Raw genomic sequence first — 22,004 nt, 5'->3', positions numbered from 1 at the left:
AATTATCAAACACTAAATTAAGTGATAAATTAGTATACATTGTCGCAAAATCGAAAGACTCAATTCTTTTAGCTGAAACCATTGTTAAAGAATCTATCACCTGCAGTGAATTATTAACACTCCAATATGGATTAAAATTCGAAAATTTTTTAATACCAGAACAATAGGTTTTAAGTTTATTTACAATTTCCTTTAAAATTAAAGAGAGGTCAGTAGCAGCAATGCGGGTTGGACATTTAGCTGCTCCAGCAATAAACCGTGGTTTAGGGGGATTCTTATGAAATTTTACAGTCCAATATAGGAAAGGGAACTTTTTATCATTGTCATTTATTTTCATATTAAAATTTTTAAGAAGTATTTCTTCAGTCTTTTCAATTAAATTCTCATCCTCTATATTTACCTTTTCATAAACATTAGTTGTGCATAACTCCCTTTTTAAGATATCACAATACAGCTTCTGACAAATTATGGCAAAATTATTATTAGCTTTATCCACTGGCACAATTACAAATTCATTCTTTAGATTAGCAATTGCTTGTTTAATCTTCGCATTATAAAATAATGATTTAGTGTTACTATTTTTTAAGTTAGAATATATTTTATTTCTTACTCTACTAATAATTAAATTCTTCCAACTTTGAAAACTCTCTTTATTTTTATTCTCTTTCTTACACCACTTATCAATAAATAAATCAAAATCATTTTCCAAGCCATCAAGAACACTCGATGGTTTCAGATGATGAGAAAGACGGAAATTAGCCCCTTTATTCATTATAATTTGAAGATCATCTTGCTTTATTATTGACAAGTCCCCTGTTATAACATGTTTGTAAGTAGGATTTACAAATGGGCCAAGTTGCTTACAATTACAAACCGGTTCCCAATTTATATCGCTATCTAGTTTTTTTAGTATTAAATTATAATTAAAAATAATTTGCCCAATAGTTTTTGAAAATTTATAAGTTAAAACTGGACTATCATTATAATTTAAATTACTAGGAAGGGCCTGTTTCACATGCCGCTGATTTAAAATTTCTGGTAAATTAATATCTTCAATCTGCTTACAAGTAAAATTAATAGGTAAATATAATCTGTTATCCTTATTACTAATCTTATCGAACTTTTTCTTTTTTGAAATAAATTTCGTTTTAGTTAGAATGCAAATTGTATCACATATTACTTTAAAATTATAATCAAGAGCTGTATTATTCTTAACAATCCAGAAAAGTTTGATTAAATTCCTCTTGGATAAATTATTTAGACATTTTATTACAGAAATCATACCCCTAGATTCAAGTAGCTGGCATAGATCTATAGAAAGCATATGTACATCTAATTCATTTTTTCTATTATTTTTCCTATGTCCTCTCGATCGTTTTTTACGTTTAGTAGGACAAGTAAAAGAAGGATGGTCCATAAAACCATCAATAAATTTAACAACAACATGAGACATGTCACCATATTTTGCTACACGATCATTTAGCCCAAAAGGATAAGCTGTACCAAGAGTATGGATCCAGAAATCCTCCTGTTTACGTAGTCTATTATTCTTCTCTTCTTTATTTAAGTTTTCTAATTCTAAATTTTCTAAAATTGTGACAGTTATATCTGATATGGAACATTTACCATTACTACAATGTTGAACTAGATAGTTATTAGTTTTTTCATTATTAACTGTTGTCTTGTGTCCAGAAAATCTTTTATATATATTATTAGTTGTTTCCCCCACATATTGTAGGCAGCATTTATTACATTTATATGTATATACATATATATATATATATATCTATATATATAAAAATAAGTTGTCTGTGTGTGGATCTGTGGATGGATCAGGTGACGTCATGTTTGTTCGCATATGACGTCTGAATTATTTCACACTAATACAAAAGAAGAAAAAAACTAAAAAAGGTAAAAACTACAAAAAAAAACTAAAAAGAAAAAAAAACTAAAAAAGCTAAAAAACTGAAAAAAACTAAAAAAAGGTAAAAATCTAATAACTAAAAAAAAACTGAAAAAAATAAAAAAAGGCAAAAACTACAAAAAAAATAAAAACTAATAAAAAAATAAAAAAGCTAAAAAACTAAAAAAACTAAAAAAAACTAAAAAAAGGTAAAAAACTAAAAAAAACTAAAAACTAAAAAAGAAAAAAACTAAAAAAAAGGAAAAAACTGAAAAATAAAAGAGAAAAAGAAAACTAAAAAAATATGAATAAATATATATAAAAATAAGTTGTTTGTGGGTTATGTCTGTCTGTCTGTCTGTCGAGTGACGTCGTGTTTGTCCGCATATGACGTCTGAATTATTTCACACTAATACAAAAGAAGAAAAAAAACTAAAAAAGGTAAAAACTACAAAAAAAACTAAAAAGAAAAAAAACTAAAAAAGCTAAAAAACTAAAAAAAACTAAAAAAAGGTAAAAAACTAAAAACTAAAAAAAACTGAAAAAACTAAAAAAGGCAAAAACTAAAAAAAACTAAAAACTAATAAAAAAACTAAAAAAGCTAAAAAACTAAAAAAACTAAAAAAACTAAAAAAAGGTAAAAAACAAAAAAAAACTAAAAACTAAAAAAGAAAAAACTAAAAAAAAGGAAAAAACTGAAAAATAAGAGAAAAAGAAAACTAAAAAAATATTAATAAATATAAAAAATATAAATATAAATATAATATAAATTAGCAATCAACAAAGCACCGAGACACAAATGACGACCGGGACACAGGGAGTATAAATGACGACCAGGACATAAGTAAAAAAAAAAACTAAAAAAACTAAAAAAATGGTAAAAACTACAAAAAAACTAAAAACTAATAAAAAAACTAAAAAATGTAAAAATCTAAATAAACTAAAAAAGAAAAAAAAGAAAAAAGGATAAAAATAAAGGAGAAAAACAAAACTAAAAAACGAATGTATATACAGACCGGGACACCGGGATACAAATGACGACCGGGACACAGGGAATATAAATGACGACCGGGACACAGGGACACAACTACAATGGGGACGCCGGGGGGCACAGGGGGATATAAATGACGACCGGGACACCGGGACACAAGGAATATAAATGACTCCCGGGACACTCAAAGAGAAATCACAGACTGGAACACCGGGACACAAATGACGACCGGGACACAGGGAATATAAATGACGACCGGGACACAGGGACATAACTACAAAGGGGACGTCGGGGTGCACAGGGGGATATATAAATGACGATGGCGACTCAGGGAATGGTCGATTAGCAATCACCATCAACAAAGCTCAAGGGCAATCATTAGAATCATGAGGTATAGATCTGAATACGGATTGTTTTCCCATGGACCATTATATGTTGCATGTTCAAGAGTCGGTAAACCTGACAATCTATTTATATGCACAGACAATGGGACAGCAAAGAATGTTGTATATTCGCAAGTTTTACATAGTTAAAAACATATATACATATATATATATATATATATATATATATATATATATATATATATATATATATATATATATATATATATATATATATATATATATATATATATATATCTATATTCACAGGTGGGACATAGGGACACAACTACAATGGCGCGTAACTAATATGGCGCGTAACGACTTACGCGCGCGGGGGGGCTTGGGGGGGGCGCGAAGCGCCCCCACCAACTAGGTGTTGGGGTGGCGCGAAGCGCCACCCCAACAGCTAGTATATGTATATATATATATACCTACTGAGGTTATCGTATGCTATTTTCATGTCGGAAAACCCATTAGTAATCCCTTTTAATTCTCCCATGAGTTACGACGTCCCGTGTTAACTATTGTCCTTAAACGAACTATAGCCTTGGTAGTCCTTAAATAAACTAAGTTGTAACAGACTGAAAAAGAGCGAAAGTTACCGTAAAAACAATTCCCAGTACAACGTCGGCAGCACGTCCTTTTTTAGATGGAATGCGGTTCTAGATTCTCTAGCTTGATTCAGGGGAAAAGTTTCCAACGGGCTTAAATCATAGTCAAACTCTGCCAAAATACATCTAAAAAAAGACAAAAAATTATTCAATGAACTGCGAAAGTTTAATAACGAATTGAAATCCATCAAAAAGCGTTTTTTGATGCCCTGAGGCTTGTTGGTGTTAACAAACCATCATTCAAATTAATTTACGATTGTCAACGGGCCTTTTGTAGCATTAGCTTCAAAGAAACTTTCCGAAATAGAAGCTTTTCAAAGAAAAGTAGACAAACATATTAAACTTAGGACGAGCAGAAATAAAGTCCTATAATAATTCAAGCTTAAAAAGAATAAAAATTAAAATAAACTATCATTTCAAATATAAAGACAACATATACTAACATATATGAATAAAAAAAAAAATCCTAAAACGAATAAAAATTAAAATGAATACCCAAACTTAAAACGATCAGAAAGTAATGCAAACAAGAGCCTGGCTACTCTCCTCCTAACCGCAAGTTTTTTAAAGCATATTATGTCATTTGCACTTTATTGAAAACTATATGTATTTTCGAGTGTGTGATTTAATTTTTGGAAACATCAACGAAAAATATAAAAAATAAATCATAATAAAAATCAAGATGACATATAAGAACTATTGAAAATCAACTGAATCTTTAATGTATAATGACATTAACTCCTAGATGTCTCAGCAATTCAAAATTTGATTTGACAGTATTTATTTTACAATTTACAATGTTATAAACCAAGAAAAAATGTTTGCAACATATTCTGTCATCAATAAAGCGTAAATGACGCAATAATGGTATTGTGAAATGTAATAGCTTGTACGAGCGAAAACACTAAGGAAAACGGAGCTCTGTTTATTTTAGTCGTTTGGTTTTTGTTCGTACCTACTGGGAAACTACGTAGTTACTAGAGAGGTGACTATGGATTATAATTGAAAATTCAGTACTTCAATACTTAAGCAATGTTAAGCAATATGTGGACATGCTTGTGTACTTAAGTACTAAAGCTCTTAAAAAAAAAATACTTATTACGTAAGTAGAGTTTTTGAGGAATACTTCATACTTATATTTAGAATTCTTATAAAGGAAAAATTTCCAGGAGTACTTGGTACTTGTATGTAAGTAAAAAGTAAAAGTACTTGGCCCGACACTGATCTACGGATATTTTTAAATACCCGTTTGATCTTATGTTAAATACCAAGCTGCATAAAAAATATGGTGCTATCCAACTTTATAGGGCTATAAAGAAAGAAATGTCTTGATGATTAGGACAGATTTTACAGGTGAAGGATGACACGAATTCCCCGAAATTCTTTGTTTTGACCATCCATCTGGGGCCAAACAAAATGTAGGCTGTCCCTCAATGGGATGCGAAGGGGTCATGAGGAAGGATTTAAAGGGAGCTGGAAGTTCTTGAGAGGTAGTAAAAGTTGAGTTTTGAAATGATTGTGGGCGGTGAAGGAGCACTCGCAGCTTCGTTGACCTGTTGGTTAGCTTTGTGCTGCAGTGAATTGTTTGCAGCAGTGCTAGTAAAACAGATACCAAATTTAGCAAAATAGTTTTCCTGTATTTCGTAGTGCACTTACTGTAATAACAGAGAGAGGGCAAGTGGAGAGGCAGGGAGGGGTAACTTCCCCTCCCTGGAGTCAAGTCCCAAACTCCTATACAAGTCGCAAAATTTTAGATTCCCCATGACCCCTATCCATACTTTATATAACGGGCTGACTTATTTAATATATTTTATATTATAGGGGTTGACATTGTCCCTCCTACTTCAGTTTCCAAATTTGGTCATTACTATACTTTGTACTACAGTCATAACAATCTAGCTCATCAGTATTGCTCATAGCCTACGTTTATCCTGGGAAGTCTTACTCAAAAAGTTAAGCTTGAAAAGTTGCTAAGCCGTTGAACACTTTCCATGCAGATGTGGTTGCATAAAGGAATATCTAAGTTTTAAAGGGTATATTGTCAAAACGCACGTAAATTTCAATTGCCTTATAATCTTGCTGGATTATTTTCATTTGTTATAAGTTTGCTAATTATGGATTTTTTTTTATTACTTTTTTGCCATTTGTCTTCAGCTATTCCCGCACCATTTTGAGCACATATTTGACATTTCCAGTTTAAATCATTGATTCCCAGCTGACCTATGAATGACAAGAATGGTGAAGGTCAAAGTAGGCAGAGACATCAAAGACCTCAAAGATCTTTTTTCTTATTTAATCTTAACATACTTAAAATACAATTCGCTGTGAGAATCATTCGCATAGAGAATGACTAGAGGCTTAAGCAAGAAACGCTTCTCTCTCAAATTTTCTCTGAAACAAATACCTCAAATACAAGCAAGAGCCATTGACTGTGCCATAAAGACTTACTTCAGGTGCAATTCACCTTCTATCCCCTTTAAAAACTCAAACTCTCAAAAATCAGCGCTAAAAACCAACCACCTAGTATATTTTGTTTATTTTTGACATCTCATGACACATATTAAGAATCTCAGAGCCCCCCCCAAAGTATAAAAAAATTATTGGAGTTTGGTGCTACTTACTTTGAGAAAGTTTGTGCTAAATACTTGAGCTTGATTGTTCTGTTTTGTAGCAGGTATTTTAATTAGGAACTAAACTTTTAAATAAAAGAAAGGATAAAAATAAAACATTAGGTCGCCTGAGAACAGGAAATACGTTAAGCGTCAGAAGGGTTACGTCACAGCTAAGCCCCTTTAAAATAGGTACCCAAATCATTAAAGGCTTACTTTGAATAGCCGGTAACTAGGGGACATGAAGTATAACCATCATATCTTTCTTTTGATTCAGAATTTTCCATAACAGACTTCATATTTTGATAGAGGACGTTTCCTTGAGCGGCTAGAAAAATAATTCTTTTGAATTAGTCATTTAAATAAAATAAGAAAAGAAAACAATTAAACCTGAGTTAGATAATGAAACATTAAACTTATTTAATATATGTTATTAAAGTAATCCGAACTGAAAATGTTTTAATTTTTTATTATTTCACAATATACATTTATCGAATCAGCCAAAAGAACTGAGTGTAATTGATCTATAAAAGCACTAAGAATTATTATTTTTTTTATCCTGGGTGTTAGAAAAGAAACAGGAAGGACTGTTGACCAGAAATCATAATTCGAAGGCAAGTTTTGAAGACACAGAACAAGCCTGTTTTTAATTAGCCCGACCAAAATTTCTGTTTCAAAGTGCTTTCAAGAAAGAAGGAAAAATGCTTAGAAGTGCTCCTGTTAGTACATGAAAAATATCTTAATTTTAGAGACTGTAATAAAAAAAGAAGAAAAAGAGAAAAGGAAAAGTAATATAATTTTTAAGAAGAAAAAGAAGTCAAAATGTATCACCTACTAAATAGAAAAAGGTCCAAAAAGAATAAGCTTGCTTTCTATTTTTAGAAAGTGAAATTATTACGACATAATATTTTTTTCATTATCTTATACCATTTTCTAACAGTAATAAATGTATTCCCAAAAAGAAAAAAAAAAGAGGGAACTACTGCATGCTTTTTATTCATAAGAACGGATATGAAGAAATCTCCACAGAATCTTCAGGATGCTCAAGAAACAATAGAGATAAAAACTGTCCATGTTTGCCTCTTTTAAGTAGCCAAATGTATTTATTCCTACAGCTAAATTTCAGAAGTTAAAACCAAAAGTTTTTTAATCAGTAAGAATTTCATGGGAGGGGGAATTAGCACAGAGCAAAGCTTAAGGCCGATCAGGAGATCATGAAATTGTGCTGAAAGCGATTTTGTAAAGCAGTAAGTAGATTAGATGTAAATTTTCATCAAGTTATGTTAGACGGCTTCAAATAATGATTCAACATGGATGTGGTTATGGTTGCTACTCATGGAATGAATCACAATTGCATAACAATTTCTGAAAATGGTGAAAAACCGAAGAAAGAGCCGCACAAAAAAAAAAAAAAAAAATCAATTTCTTGAATCTAACCTTAAATCGAACAAGGTTTCAGAATTTTATTTTCCGTTAAACAGACAACAGATAATCTCTAACCTCTTCATCTACAAAGACTTAATTTGTACTTTATAGACGTAATTTATCTAAAGTAAATTTTTCAAATAAGCCTAGAGAGCCTGAAAAAATACCCTATTATTATTACCTTTACAGTCCAGCAAAAAAACATATGCTTACCTACTGCAGCTGCAGTTTTTGGTATGGGTAAATTGGTACAGTCGCCAATACCAAACACATTGGGAAAACGTTTGTGTTGAAGTGTAAATTTGTTAAGATCTAGATAGCCAGTTTCTTCACATAACTCAGATGAATTTTTCACTGCATCAGGTGGGCCCATTGGAGGTGTTATATGCAGCATTGAATACTGAAATCAAATAACTTTCAAACAATAAAGTTTACTGCAATGCAGTGGGAGCAATCCTGATGATAAAAATAAACTAGACCTACGTTGCCCGGGCAACGTGAAGTGTTGCGGCAACCTTTGTACGGCTTCGCTGACTAAAGTGTTGCGAGAGCAACACTTTGGTTTGGTTTCTTCACTACCGATCAGTAATCACATGATCAAAGGCTATTCCTCAGTGTTGAAAAAACAAAAACAAGATAGTATCGAAAGAAGGGACTAAATTGACTTTGCAGCCAGTTGAACTTTATCCTTTTCAATCGTAGACATTGTGACGGATGAAAACTTGGAACAATATCTTACATCATCTAGTTGGTATTATAAAGCTATCCGTAACTTTTCAGGATTAAAATACCATAGGTGACGCTAATTATTACGAAACTACCTCATTGTTTTACGTTATCGTTCGTACCCGTTGCGTAAACATTTAATTCTGTCAGATTTAAAGAGATCGAATACAATGTGCACCAATTTGCACACATTTTAAGCCTAAAGTGAACAGATTCTTGCTTACAAGTGAACAGAGCCCAAAGTGAACAGATTCTTACTTAAAAGTCCCTCTCCCGTGATAGACACCAAGTTCACCAGAAACAAATAAATGGGTACACCAACTAGCAAAAGTTGCAAACCCCTTATCGCTGAAGATGATTGTAGCCTAACAGCCGAACATTACTTACAAGTCCCCTACATGTCTTACCACTGGAACCAAATTGGTTTAACCATCAAATACACCGGAAACAAATAATAGGTAAACCGACTAGCAAAAGTGGCAAATCCCTCGTTGCTGAAGAATATTATGAGCTAACTGCCGTTTCTCACCCAAAGTGAACCGATTCTTGCTTATAAGTCCCTCTCCCATGATAGGCATCATGTTCACCGGAAACAAATAAATGGGTATACCAACTAGCATAGTTGCAAACCCCTCATCGCTGAAGTTGACTGTAGCCTAACAGCAGATTATTACTTACAAGTCCCCTACATGTCTTACCACTGGAACAAAATTGGTTTTACCATCAAATACACTGGAAACAAATAATAGATACACCAACTAGCAAAAGCTACTAACCCCTCATCGCCGATGGTGATTATTACCTAACAGCCGACTGTTGCTTACAAGTCCTCTATATGTCTCACAATTTGTATCGGCCTAGATTTCGTTTCATTGTGGACCTTACTACTGAAGTTGTCAACCCCTTGAAACTTGCAAACTGGTATACCTCATGAAGGAATTTTTGTACCAAAAAATGGATGTCATATACTTTGACCAGCTCACCAAGAGCTATCGATTGCCGTCAAAAAAATTATATCCGTCTTAGTTCAAAAGTTGATTTTTTTTTGCCATAGGTCAACTTTCTAATGTCACCACTTAGAAAGGAGCAAAGGATAAGCTCCAATTTCTTTAGCAATGAGAGAACTTATAAAGTTTATTAGGCACATCTGATACCATTTCCCTACCGTAATCCCAAGTCCAAAAAACCGGATGATAAACTCAGCTGAAATCACGAACAGAAATGGGTAGAAACTATAGATGGCAGCACTTTCGGACCTGTGGGAAAATGCCACATTTTTGCTTCTGTAAATTTTTCTGTTTATCACTCAAAGAAGATATATTGGCTGTGGGGCTGGGTAACTGCCACATATATTTAGCACTTATAGATTTTAGTCCATTTTCAATTTGAAAGTGGTGCCTGCCTACTTGCCTGCTAGAACGGAGCTTTCCACCCGAAAGCAGAAACATGGTTTGATGAAACGAAAACTTGGCTGCACAACTTCAGATACTCCTCTCGAACATAGGCTATATAACTCAACTTCACTTCGCACACCATATGCTCTGGCTCGTGGACAAGCAAAAACCATCCCTTTTGGCCCCAGGCAAGAGTTCTGCGGAGCTTTCCAAAATGTAATGTCATATTTATCAATCCGGCGTGAGGTCCACACTTCCCGTAAAAACCGCACAGGCTAGACCCTTACCAGTTTCCAGGAATAAGCTGAGATCGGTGGCATAGGAAAAAAAAAAAAAACGGGACAAAATCATAGTGTTGCTCTCGCAACACAATTAAGAGATAAACAGAGAGACAAAATTTTATAGACACAGAAAGAGAATAAAATGTAAGAAAGGAGTAGAGAGAGAGAGAGAGAGAAAGAAAAAAAGAATAAGATGATCCAGTCGTTATTATAACAAAGATAATTGTGTTGCGAGAGCAACACTTTGGTTTTGTCCCATTTTTTTTTCCTATTGCTCTTGATAAGCTGATCAAAGTATATGTCATCCATCTTTTGGTACAAAAATTCCTTCATGAGATAAACTAGTTTGAAAGTTTCAAGGGGTTGACAACTTCAGTAGTAGGGTACACACTGAAACCAAAAATAGGACGATACCAATTGTAAGACAAGTAGAGGACTTGTTAGCGACAGTCGGCTGTTAGAGCATAATCATCTTCGGCAATGAGGGGTTTGCAACTTTGGCTACTGGTGTACCTATTATTTGTTTCCGGTGTATTTGATGGTAAGACCAATTTGTTTCCAGTGGTAAGACATGCAGGGGACTTGTAAGTAATAATCGTTTGATAGGCTACAATCATCTTCAGTGAAAAGGGGTTTGTAACTTTTGCTAGTTGGTGTAGCCTACCCATACTCACTGTAACCTAGAATTAAGTGTTTACACAACGGGTACAAACGATAACGTAAAACAATGGAAGCGCTGAGAGGTTTGTAACTTTTGTTAGTATGTGTACCCATACTCATTGTAACATAGCATTAAGTGTTTACGCAACGGGTACAAACGATAACGTGAAACAATGAGGCAGTTTCGTAATAATTAATGGTGTTTCATCTATGGTATTTTGATCCTGAAAAGTTACGATTTATAATACCAACTAGATTATGTAAGATATTGTTCCAAGTCTTGAAACGTCACGATGTTTACGATTGAAAAGGATAAAGTTCAACTGGCTGCAAAATCATTTTAGTCCCTTCTTTTAGTATTATAGCTCGTGACGAGCTGACCAAAGTATATGTCATCCATTTTTTGGTACACAAATTCCTTGTATATGTATATGTCATCCATTTTTTTGGTACATGAAATATACCAGTTTGAGAATTTCAAGGGGTCGATAACTTCAGTAGTAAGGTACACACTGAAACCAAAAATAGGCCGATACCAATTGTGAGATATGTAGGGGACTCTTAAGGAAACGTCGGCTGTTAGCTCATAATCATCTTCGGCAATGAGGGGTTTGCAAATCTTGCTATTTGGTGTACCTATAATTTGATTCCAGTGTATTTGATGGTAAGACCGAGTGGTTCCAGTGGTAAGACATGTAGGGGACTCGTAAGTAATAATCGTATGTTAGGCTACAATCATCTTCAGTGAAGAGGGGTTTGTAACTTTTGATAGTTGATGTAGCCTACTCATACTCACTATAACCTAGAATTAAGTGTTTACGCAACGGGTACAAACGATAACGTAAAACAACGAGGCAGTTTCGTAATAATTAATAAAGTGTCATCTATGGTATTTTGATCCTGAAAAGTTACGGATAGCTTTATAACACCAACTAGATCATATAAGATACTGTTTCAAGTTTTCAGTCGTCACGATGTCTACGATTGATAAGGATAACGTTCAACTGGCTGCAAAGTCAATTTAGTCCCTTCTTTCGGTATCATCGATAGCTCGTGATGAACTGATAAAAAATATGTCATAGTAGTATCTTCACAATTAATAGTGTCATTTATGGTATTTTGATCCTGAAAAGCTACAGATAGCTTTATAATACCAACTGGATTATATAAGATATTGTTCAAAGATTTCATCCGTCACGATGTCAACGATTGAAAAGGATAAAGTTCAACCGGCTGCAAAGTCAATTTAGTTCCTTCTTTCGATATTCTTTTGTTATTGTTGTTTTTTTCAACACTGAGGAATAACCTTTGATCATGTGATTACTGATTGCGTTCTTCTTTGAACATAACGTTTTAAAAGCTTCAATAGGCTGACACCTTCAGCGTTTAACCGATAGCAAAGAAACAAAACCAAAGTGTTGCTCTCGCGACACTTTATTCGGCGAAGCCGGACAAAGGTTGCCGCAACATTTCACGTTTCTGAGGCAACGTAAGTCTAGTTCCTTTTGAAAATGGCTTTGTATTGATTTCGATTCATTTTCTTAAACCAAAATAATCTTCAATTAACTTCAAAGAAATGAAAGCCTTTACGAACTTGGTTCATTTTGACTAAGTTACCAAGGCTAATGTACTTTCAACCGTCCTGTTCAGAGTTTCGGACAGTTACTGCAAACTTTACAGACCACCCCAGATCACTTTTGATTTTTGTTGAGCTGATAATAGGAATATTCCATAACAAATAAAAAGTTGGATACCAATAATGTACACCCCTTAAAGCAATGTCTTCTAAGTGCAGTCAGGATTGAAAAATTTTGATCTACAAAAACAACTCTCGAAGCGAAAGCGCTAGACCCTGCGATGCGCTTAGAAAGCCTACTCGCGATTGTATCTTGTAGAGGCGTAATGTCCTCCAGGTATTATTTTCGTCTATACAGGTATTGAGACAGATTGTCTGATACAGCCAGATACAGGGCAATGTTACTTCAACAGTCGTAAGGACAACTTAAAGTCTTTATTTTTGCTTTGCAGACAGTGTTGCTACGGATAGAAACAATTTGTTAATTGAAGTACTTTTTTCAGAAAGGTTCTCCCGGTTGTAGGAAGTTTGCTTTTGGTTGTGTTTGGTAGAGCAGTAATATCCTCGAGGCATTATTTTTATACAACAGTCCAAGTCGCTTTGACGATTGTAGCGTAAAATCTTTTGTTTTCGCTTAGCGGAAAAGGTTGCTACGAGTAGAAACAATGGGGTACTTTAGTACTTTTTTTCAGACTAAAGTTTGTCTAATATCGTTGGAGAAAATCCTATTGCTTGACTACTTTCTGATGTGAATAGCATTCTTTTTTGGCTTAAAAAGATGTTATTCGTATTCTTTTCCACGGGGAAAATAGATCATTTCGCTTCGTTAGCATCTATTTTCAACTTTACACCACATTTTCTATGGGTATTAGAGGCTATAAGTTCCTCTATAGCAAATATCTAGCAAAGTTCTCTATAGCAAAGTTCAAATATTTCCAATGAGACTAACTAGCGTAATATTTTTACAATAACAGAAGAGGTCATATATATTGTAATGCGGCTGCTCACTATTATGGAAACTGGAGTACGGCAGTTGTGGTGGGAATTGTTATACATTCCACGGTAGTTCTGCATATTTTAATAAACGTAAAATCTAAAATAATAAATTATACACTTACGCTTTGAGTTATGAAAAAAAGGCTCAAATAATGTCAAGACTTCAAAAATTTCGAGAAGTAGCAGAACATGCAATTCTGCATTCATTTACTACAGGCTGGTAGACATTTGAGGCTGTCTCCCAGAAATTGGCTGAACAGTCGACTGTCTTAATATTACTCATCACCAAACTAAAAATCAAGGTCAAGGCCAATTGACGGAAAAATTTGACATAACTTTAAGTAATTACAAATTAGCAGCCTGTTAACCAAATGACAAGGAATTAATTTCAAGATGTTGCTAACCGTTCAGTCTTAAAAACAAGAGATCTCAAACCCAAGAAATACCAAGGCTACGGAGATATATTTTGGATAATGTTAATTATTATGCAGAATATTAATATAATTAGGAGCCAAGCTTGGGTTTTCATCGATTTACCCAATCGTGAGTCATACCTTCAAGAAATGCAAATAATTACAACAAAAATTTAATGCTATGCATTTAATATAAAGATATGAACTAAAATAAAGCAATTAATCAACAGTAGAGATCCCTCACTTTGGGTGCATCGTGAAAAACATCGGCAGAAATAGCTTTATCCAGTTTATTTCCTTCAGTTCTTAACCAAAGTACAAGATAGAAGTAACCTACATTTTTCTAGGTACAAAAAACTTTAAATATAGATATATGTACTAAAATATAACAACTAGTGAACAGTAAAAATCCCTCACTGTGGGTGTATGACTGATTATCGACAGAAACGGCTTAATCGAGTTCATTTCCTTCAGTACTTAACCAAAGCCCAAGTTTAATGTAGTTTACAGTTTTCTAGGTACAGAAAATTGAAACAGCTATTTAAAAAACAAAAGATAGTTTTGAAGGATTGGATAATTAAAATATATTAGTAATCAAACAGTTCGGGGTAACGAACTGTAGTAAGGAGCGAGCCGGCTCGATAGTAACCAAAACTCTAAAAAATTGAATTTTGATATCAATAGCTACATCAAAAGAATTGCATTTTAATGCTGATTTTAAATATATAAGTTTAATCAAGTTTAGTCTCACCCATCCAAAGTTACGAGCCCGAGAAAATTTGCCTTAATTTAGAAAATAGGGGGAAACAACCCCCTAAAAGTCATAGGATCTTAACGAAAATCACACCATGAGATTCAGCGTATTGGAGAACTCTATTGTATAAGTTTCAAGCTCCTATCTACAAAAATGTGTAATTTTGTATTTTTTTACCAGAAGGCAGATAACGGATGCGTGTTTATTTGTTTGATTGTTTGTTCATTTTTTTCCCCAGGGGTGATCGTATCGACCCAGTGGTCCTAGAATCTTGCAAGAGGGCTCATTCTAATGGAAATAAAAAGTTCTAGTGCCCTTTTTAAGTGACCAAAAAATTGGAGGACACCTAGGCCCCCTACCACGCTAATTATTTTCCCAAAGTCACCAAACCAAAATTCTGAGATAGCCATTTTATTCAGCGTAGTCAAAAAACCTTATAACTATATCTTTGGGGACGACTTACTCCCCCACAGTTCCCGTTGGAGGGGCCACAAGTTACAAACTTTGACCAGTGCTTACATATAGTGATAGTTATTTAAAAGTATACAGGCGTTTTCAGGGGGATTTTTAGGCTGTAAGGGGGGGGGTTGATATGAGGGGGATATGGTGGGTAAACTTTCCATGGAGGAATTTGTCATGGGGAAGAACATTTTCATGAAGGGAGCACAGGATTTTCCAGCATTATTAAAAAAAAAACAATGAAAAATAAATATGAAGAAGTTTTTCAACTAAAAGTAAGGAGAAGCATTAAAACTTAAAACGAACAGAAATTATTACGCATATGATGGGCTCACCTCCTCCTAATACCTCGCTCTTTACGCTAAAGTATTTTTAGTAATTTCAACTATTTATCCTACGGCTTTTGTGATTCAGGGGTCATTCTTAAGAAACTGGGACAACATTTAAGCTTTATTGTAAAGAGCGAGGGGGCGAACCTCTTCATAAACGTAATAAAAACATGAGAATACAGAAGTTCGTTACGTAAGCTAATTTGTAAGCTACGTATATCTTTTACTAATAAAAACATTCGTAAAAAATTAAAAGTTTTAATTGCCTTTTTAAGTAGCCAAAAAATCGGAGGGCAACTAGGCCTTCTCCCCCGCTCCTTTTTTTTCTCAAAATAATTCGATCAAAACTATGAGAAAGCCATTTAGCCAAAAAATAAATATTCAAATTTTGTTTTAATTATTCATCTGCGGAGAGCCAAAATCAAAACATGCATTGATTCAAAAACGTTCTGAAATTAAATAAAAAACAAACAAATTTTTTAACGAAAAGTAAGGAGCGACATTAAAACTTAAAACGAACAGAAATTACTTCGTATATGAAAGGGGCTGCTTCCTCATCAACGCCCCGCTCTTTACGCTAAAGTTTTTTACTGTTTTAAAAAGTAGAGTTAAGAGAAAGAGTCAAACTTTAGCGTAAAGAGTGGGGCGTTGATGAGGAAGCAGCCCCTTTCATATACGAAGTAATTTCTGTTCGTTTTAAGTTTTAATGTCGCTCCTTATTTTTCGTTAAAAAAATTTGATTTTTTTTATTTAATCAAAACAAAGATGTTTTGCTTGATTTAAGCTTACCTTGTCCTAATATATGATTAACAAAGCTCAAAAATAACCTTCTTTTGCTGTAAATTTTTAAAGAATAGAACGTTTTCAACAAAACTAGAGTACATTATCGGTAACCCACTGGAGAGTATGGTAACCCAGACACGGAAGAGGGAGCACGCTCCTCTAAATCAAAGCCTAGTTTTTGGTTTCTAGCTTCAGCCCTCAAAACCAGCCTGAAATAGATATTTATGATAGTTTTAGACAGATAAATAAGTTTGATCTCAGGGCATTGTAACATATTTCCTGTATATCCCGAGCCACAAAGTCATAAGATTCAACCATCGAGCAGATGAAATGGTCAAAAATTCCTAAGAATTAACCGTGCGTCTGGGAAGCCCATCCCTCGGAGAGCTATTTCCCTTTGGAGTATAAGAAATGTCCCAACACTGAAAAATCCACACAATTATCTCCTTCTCCTCTCCCAAATCAAGCTTGGAATGTACCACAAACATCGTTGCAAATCCTCTTAGTTTAAACCTTAAAGCTTTTTCTCTCCAAATGATCAACGACTTGGGTATTATGCTTGGGGATTATGTACAGTGACGAATAAAATCATTGATCACTCCAGGATTTCCTTTATAAGAAGCTGCTAAACTCATTAGCGCAACCACTATATTTCTATGGGCAGGGCTGCGAATGCAACAAGGAATTTCATTTTTACAATGATTTAATTGGGCATAACAGTAATATTAATAATTTATTTGAACCCTCTATACATACAAAAATGCACTTAGAGGAGTATGGGAAAGAAATAGAAATAATAAAAATACTTATCATTACAAACACTAAAAAATACACTAACAATAACTCACAAACGGTTAATGCACCCTGACGGAAAATCTACGACTGACTCATCTCGCTGTCTGAATCTGCCTTCTAAAAACATACATCTTATCACATATCTCAAGAACTTCACAATATTTCGAGATATAACCGTTACAGGACCAAGTAAGAACACGAAGAAAATACTTACAAAATTTGAAAAAGACATACCGAGTTTGTTTACGTTCTGACGAGGTAAAAAACTTCCATAATGACAGCAAAAAATACATGGGGAGCAAAAAGCGAGTTATAAGGCCAACAAAATGTTTTTTTTTTGTCAAATTGACCATAAACTCTAGAGAAACGTCCATAGGACTTTCTCAACTTCTCTCTCAACGCATCATCACATAATCATATCATCATCTTCATTCTTTCATACCTCTAGAAAACAGACTAGAAAATTGCATGTGCATTCCCAGCACCAAGACCCGCACGAAGTTTATGTCCTGTTTTACTATTTTAATACACTTTATGATATATACTTGTTTCCCCAGGGAGAAAACAGGGGAGGGGCTATGCCGGTGTCCATAACTAAAGAATCCGAAGTCTAATAAGTTGTTATCAAACACAGCCCTTGCAGGCCATATTCTTAAAAAAAGTGTTGAACTGGAAATATTCAGTTCATTATTCAAGGGCCTAGAATCAAAGGAGCTCTAGCACCATACTTTGGTTTACACAGTGGTATCTGCTAAAGCTAAAACCCCTTCATTATTGATCGAGAATATGGCGTCTGAAATTAATTCTGTTATCCAGTGGTTTTCTTGTAATAGTTTAGCCCCAAATTAGTCTAAGACACAATTTATGGTTTTTAGGAGATCTAGTTGTGATCGATGAGTTAGTTGTGTCTGGGTGTAGGATTAGAAGGGTAAGACATATAGATATTTGGGGATTATTCAGGTGAGTTTTTATTTTTGCGTAGTCATTCTGACCATCTTCGTATAAAATTAGCCCAAAATTAAGGACATTTACATCGATTAAAGTATGTTTTTCATTTTTCAATTATTATAATTGTTTATCATTCTTTAATAGAATCAAACCTAAGATATTGTCCCATTATTTACCTAAATACATTTCCTAATCATTTTAAACCCCTCCAGACATTGCAAAATAAAGCCCTAAGAATCCTTAGTACTTTCTTTCATCGTCCTCCACGACTTCAAAATCTTTCTGAAACAAAACTTTGATTTTGTTTCTTCATATATTATACCTTAGTCAACTTAAGGATTTACAATTACCGCTGTGGTATTATGATATTCAGTCTCCGGTGAGTTATTTTTATAAATTACATATTCTTGTCATCCCCCTTTCACTCACTCGCTTCTTCGTCGGCACGTTTTGGAGTGCATAGAATCCCCTCGGTTAACTGTGAAAGAGATAAATTTTCAATAAGGCACGAAATCCCTTCTATAGCAAATAGGCTTAAATTAAATACTAAATTAAACAATCTTAATAGTCGATCACTTTTAAAGACTAAATTAGTAGAATATATTATTAACTTTTGACGACGGGATGATTCCACTTGATAATTTGCTTTTTTAGTATTATTTTGGAATTTGCCATGCTGGGGTAGCCTTTGCCTTACTCTTTCTATATGTTATGATGTTATTTAATTTATCTTTTTAATCTTAATTTTTGGTGTATTTGAATTTAATGTAATAATTGATAGCCTTCTTTTCGAGCTTAGGTCCCTGGTGGCTTTATTTAATTATTTGTGTTTGTTTATATTTCTATGAAATAAAAATCTGTCTATCTATCTAGCAAATCAGTTGCATTATAGTGCGCTGCAACAACGGCAATGAAATAGGAAAATGGTTAAATAGTTATTATTGGAAATCCGATAACTTCCAACAGCACAAGAGCCCTGATATAACCAATTTCAGACAAAGATGAGAAAGAAAATGAAAAATATCTTCAAGATCGAGGTACACCCTCGATCCTGTAGATCGAGAGAAGATAGAAGGTAGTAGTTTCTTTGTTGAAGTAGTAGCCAGATATAATAAACATAATTATTTTTTTTTCGTCGAATAGAAACTTACATCTACAAGACCCTGGGCAACAGCAAGCTTAATGCTGTAAAAGAACTCGCAAAAGATTGGTTTTTATCAATTCGTGTGCTCGAAAATGGGACTAAAGAAGTTTTTTCTCAGATTGACTTGCAACTTATGCACGTGAGTTCCTGGGTCATAGGAGCTCAAATGCAGAAAAAAATTGAATTGTTAACGGTCTTGGAAGGTTCTTCAGTAGTTACCGAGCACTTATAAATATTTGGCGAGCATAAAGGGCAAAAATTGATTACAAGATTTATTTTTAAAAACTTTATTTTAATAATTGAATTTCCAAATCCAATAAAACTTAAAAACTTTCTACCACCAGGAAAATTTTTCCTGCATAAGACTAAAACTGAAATTGTGAAACAGCTAGAAACAGCCTGATTAAAACCCAACACAAGGTCAATTTGTCGGAAGATATTAGTTTCTTTTTCGAAGCGGTAGCCTATTATTTGGTGGCTCTTATTAGCGCCAATTGCATTGTTCAAGTAGAGACCCAATCAATAAGTCTTAGAAGTAATTAAATAAAAAAAACGAGTTTTTTTAACTGACAGTAAGGAGCGACAATAAAACTTAAAATGAACAGAAATTACTCCGTATATTAAAGGGGCTGTTCCCTCCTCAACGCCCTACTCTTTACGCTACAGTTTGACTCTTTCTCTTAACTCTGCTTTTAAAACAGTAAAAAAAAATTCAATAACTCTACTTTTAAAAGCTAAAGTTTGACTCTTTTTCTCAACTCTACTTTAAAATAGTAAAAAACTTCAGCGTAAAGAGCAGGGCGTTAAAGAGGGAACAGGCCCTTTCACATACGGAGTAATTTCTGTTCGTTTTAAGTTTTAATGCTGCTGCTTACTTTCAGTTAACAAATTTTTTTTTTTTATTTAATTTTTGAATATTTTTGAATTAACGCACGTTTTGATTTTGGCTCTCCGCACATGAATAATAAAAATGAAATTTGCATTTTTTTTGTGGCTAAATGGCTATCTCATAGTTTTGATCGTACAATTTTGAGAAAAAAGGAGTGAGGGAGGAGGCCTAGTTACCCTCCAATTTTTTGGTTACTTAATTAGGCAACTAGAACTTTTGACTTTTTACGAACATTTTTATTAGTAAAAAGTATACGTAACTTACGAATTAACTTACGTAACGAACTTCTATATTCGTATGTTTTTATTACGTATATGAGGGGGTTTGCCCCCTCGTCAATACCTCGCTCTTTAGACTAAAGCTTAAATTTTGTCTCAATTCCTTAAGAATGACCCCTGAATCGCAAAGGCCGTAGAATAAATAGTTGAGATTACTACAAATACTTCAGCGTAAAGAGCGAGGTATTAGGAGGATTTGAGCCCCTCATATGCGTAATAATTTCTCTTCGTTTTAAGCTTTAATGTTGCTCCTTACTTTCAGAAGAAAAAAACTTTTTCCTATTTATGTTTTCATTGTTTTTTTTTTCTTTAAATAATGCTAGAAAATCCTACTCCCCTTCATGGAAATTCTCTTCCTCCATGAAAAATTCCTCCTTGGAATGATCCTACCACATAACCCCCTCCCCTCAATCCCTACCCCTCCCAAACCAAAAATATCCCCCCCGAAAACGTCTGTACACTTCCCAATAACCATTACTATATGTAAACGCTGTTCAAAGTGTAACTTGCAGCACCTCCCACGGGGACTGTGGGGGAGTAAGTCGTCCCCACAAACATAGTCATAAGGTTTTTCGACTATGCTGAATAAAATGGCTACCTCAGAATTTTGATTTGATGACTTTGGGAAAACAATTAGCGTGGGAGGGGGCTTAGGTACATTCCAATTTTTTGGTCACTTAAAAAGGGCACTAAAATTTTTAATTCCCATTAGAATGAGCCCTCTTGCAACATTCTAGGACTACTGGATCAATACGATCACCCCTGGGGAAAAAAAATGCAACAATAAAAAAAACAAATAAACACGAATCCGTGGTCTGTCTTCTGGCAAAAAATACAAAATTCCACATTTTTTTAGATAGGAGCTCGAAAGTAGGGTTCTGTGATACGCTAGATCTATGGTGTAATTTTCTTCAAGATTCTATGACTTTTAGGGGTTGTTTCCCCCTTTTTTAGAGAATAAGGCAAATTTTCTCAAGCTCTTAACTTTTAATGGGTAAGACTAAACTTGATGAAACTTATATATTTAAAATCAGTATTAAAACGCAATTCCTTTGAAGTAACTATTGGTATCAAAATTCCGTTTTTTAGAGTTTCGGTTACTATTGAGCCGGGCCGCTCCTTGCTACAGTTCGTTACCATGAACTGTTTGATAAGATTTTTATTTAAATAAAACTTTTCATCTTGAATATGTTACATAACTTTAAGCTAGACTCTTTTTAACTTAATGAGAAGCGAAAACACAATTTCACACCTTTACAATTATTCTATTCCCCAATACTTTTAGCCTGCGTGTTTACCTAGCTCTGTCAAAATCCTATTATTTTCAGGCTTCCAAAAATATTTTGTTTGAATTCAAAATTGAACACCCACTTTCATACGTTGTTCTTATTAAATGGCAACTAAGGCAAAGACTTTTTAAGTATTAGCTCTAGGAACTGACATTAGACGTTGTTTAGCTCAAAGAACTAGAATTATTAATTTTAATCGACATTTTAGAGCTGGACTCTTCTGAAGTTTTTCCCATGGTTAAAGGTTTTGCAAGATAGTTTTTTTTTTAGTTTGTTTTAGAGGAAGATTGAGCGTTATAAATTTTTCTTCACAGTTTAAGTACATTGTAAACACAGTTTTGCAAACAATATTCAAATATGTAATG

At 33.8% G+C, this 22,004-nt stretch overlaps 1 protein-coding gene and 1 long non-coding RNA gene across 2 annotated transcripts in view; one reads left to right on the top strand and one right to left on the bottom strand.

Annotated features, from left to right (window-relative positions):
• Positions 1 to 3,859: 3,859 nt before the first annotated feature.
• Positions 3,860 to 22,004, bottom strand: part of LOC136025002 (sulfide:quinone oxidoreductase, mitochondrial-like) — a 64,395-nt gene continuing 46,250 nt past the window's right edge. The window contains exons 7-9 of the mRNA XM_065700628.1: positions 8,139 to 8,325; positions 6,717 to 6,828; positions 3,860 to 4,017 (exon numbers count right to left, since the gene is read on the bottom strand). Coding sequence (XP_065556700.1) covers positions 3,879 to 4,017; positions 6,717 to 6,828; positions 8,139 to 8,325 — 438 coding nt within the window. The 3' untranslated portion in view covers positions 3,860 to 3,878. The remainder of the gene's footprint in view (positions 4,018 to 6,716; positions 6,829 to 8,138; positions 8,326 to 22,004) is intronic.
• Positions 4,845 to 22,004, top strand: part of LOC136025004 (uncharacterized) — a 136,812-nt gene continuing 119,652 nt past the window's right edge. Inside the window, exon 1 of the long non-coding RNA XR_010616994.1 lies at positions 4,845 to 4,993. This is a non-coding gene — a long non-coding RNA (uncharacterized LOC136025004). The remainder of the gene's footprint in view (positions 4,994 to 22,004) is intronic.

Source organism: Artemia franciscana, chromosome 3 (assembly GCF_032884065.1).
Source record: "Artemia franciscana chromosome 3, ASM3288406v1, whole genome shotgun sequence".
NCBI lineage: Eukaryota > Metazoa > Arthropoda > Branchiopoda > Anostraca > Artemiidae > Artemia > Artemia franciscana.
Note: the sequence above shows the minus strand (reverse complement) of the source record. Positions and strands in the feature narration are given on the sequence as shown.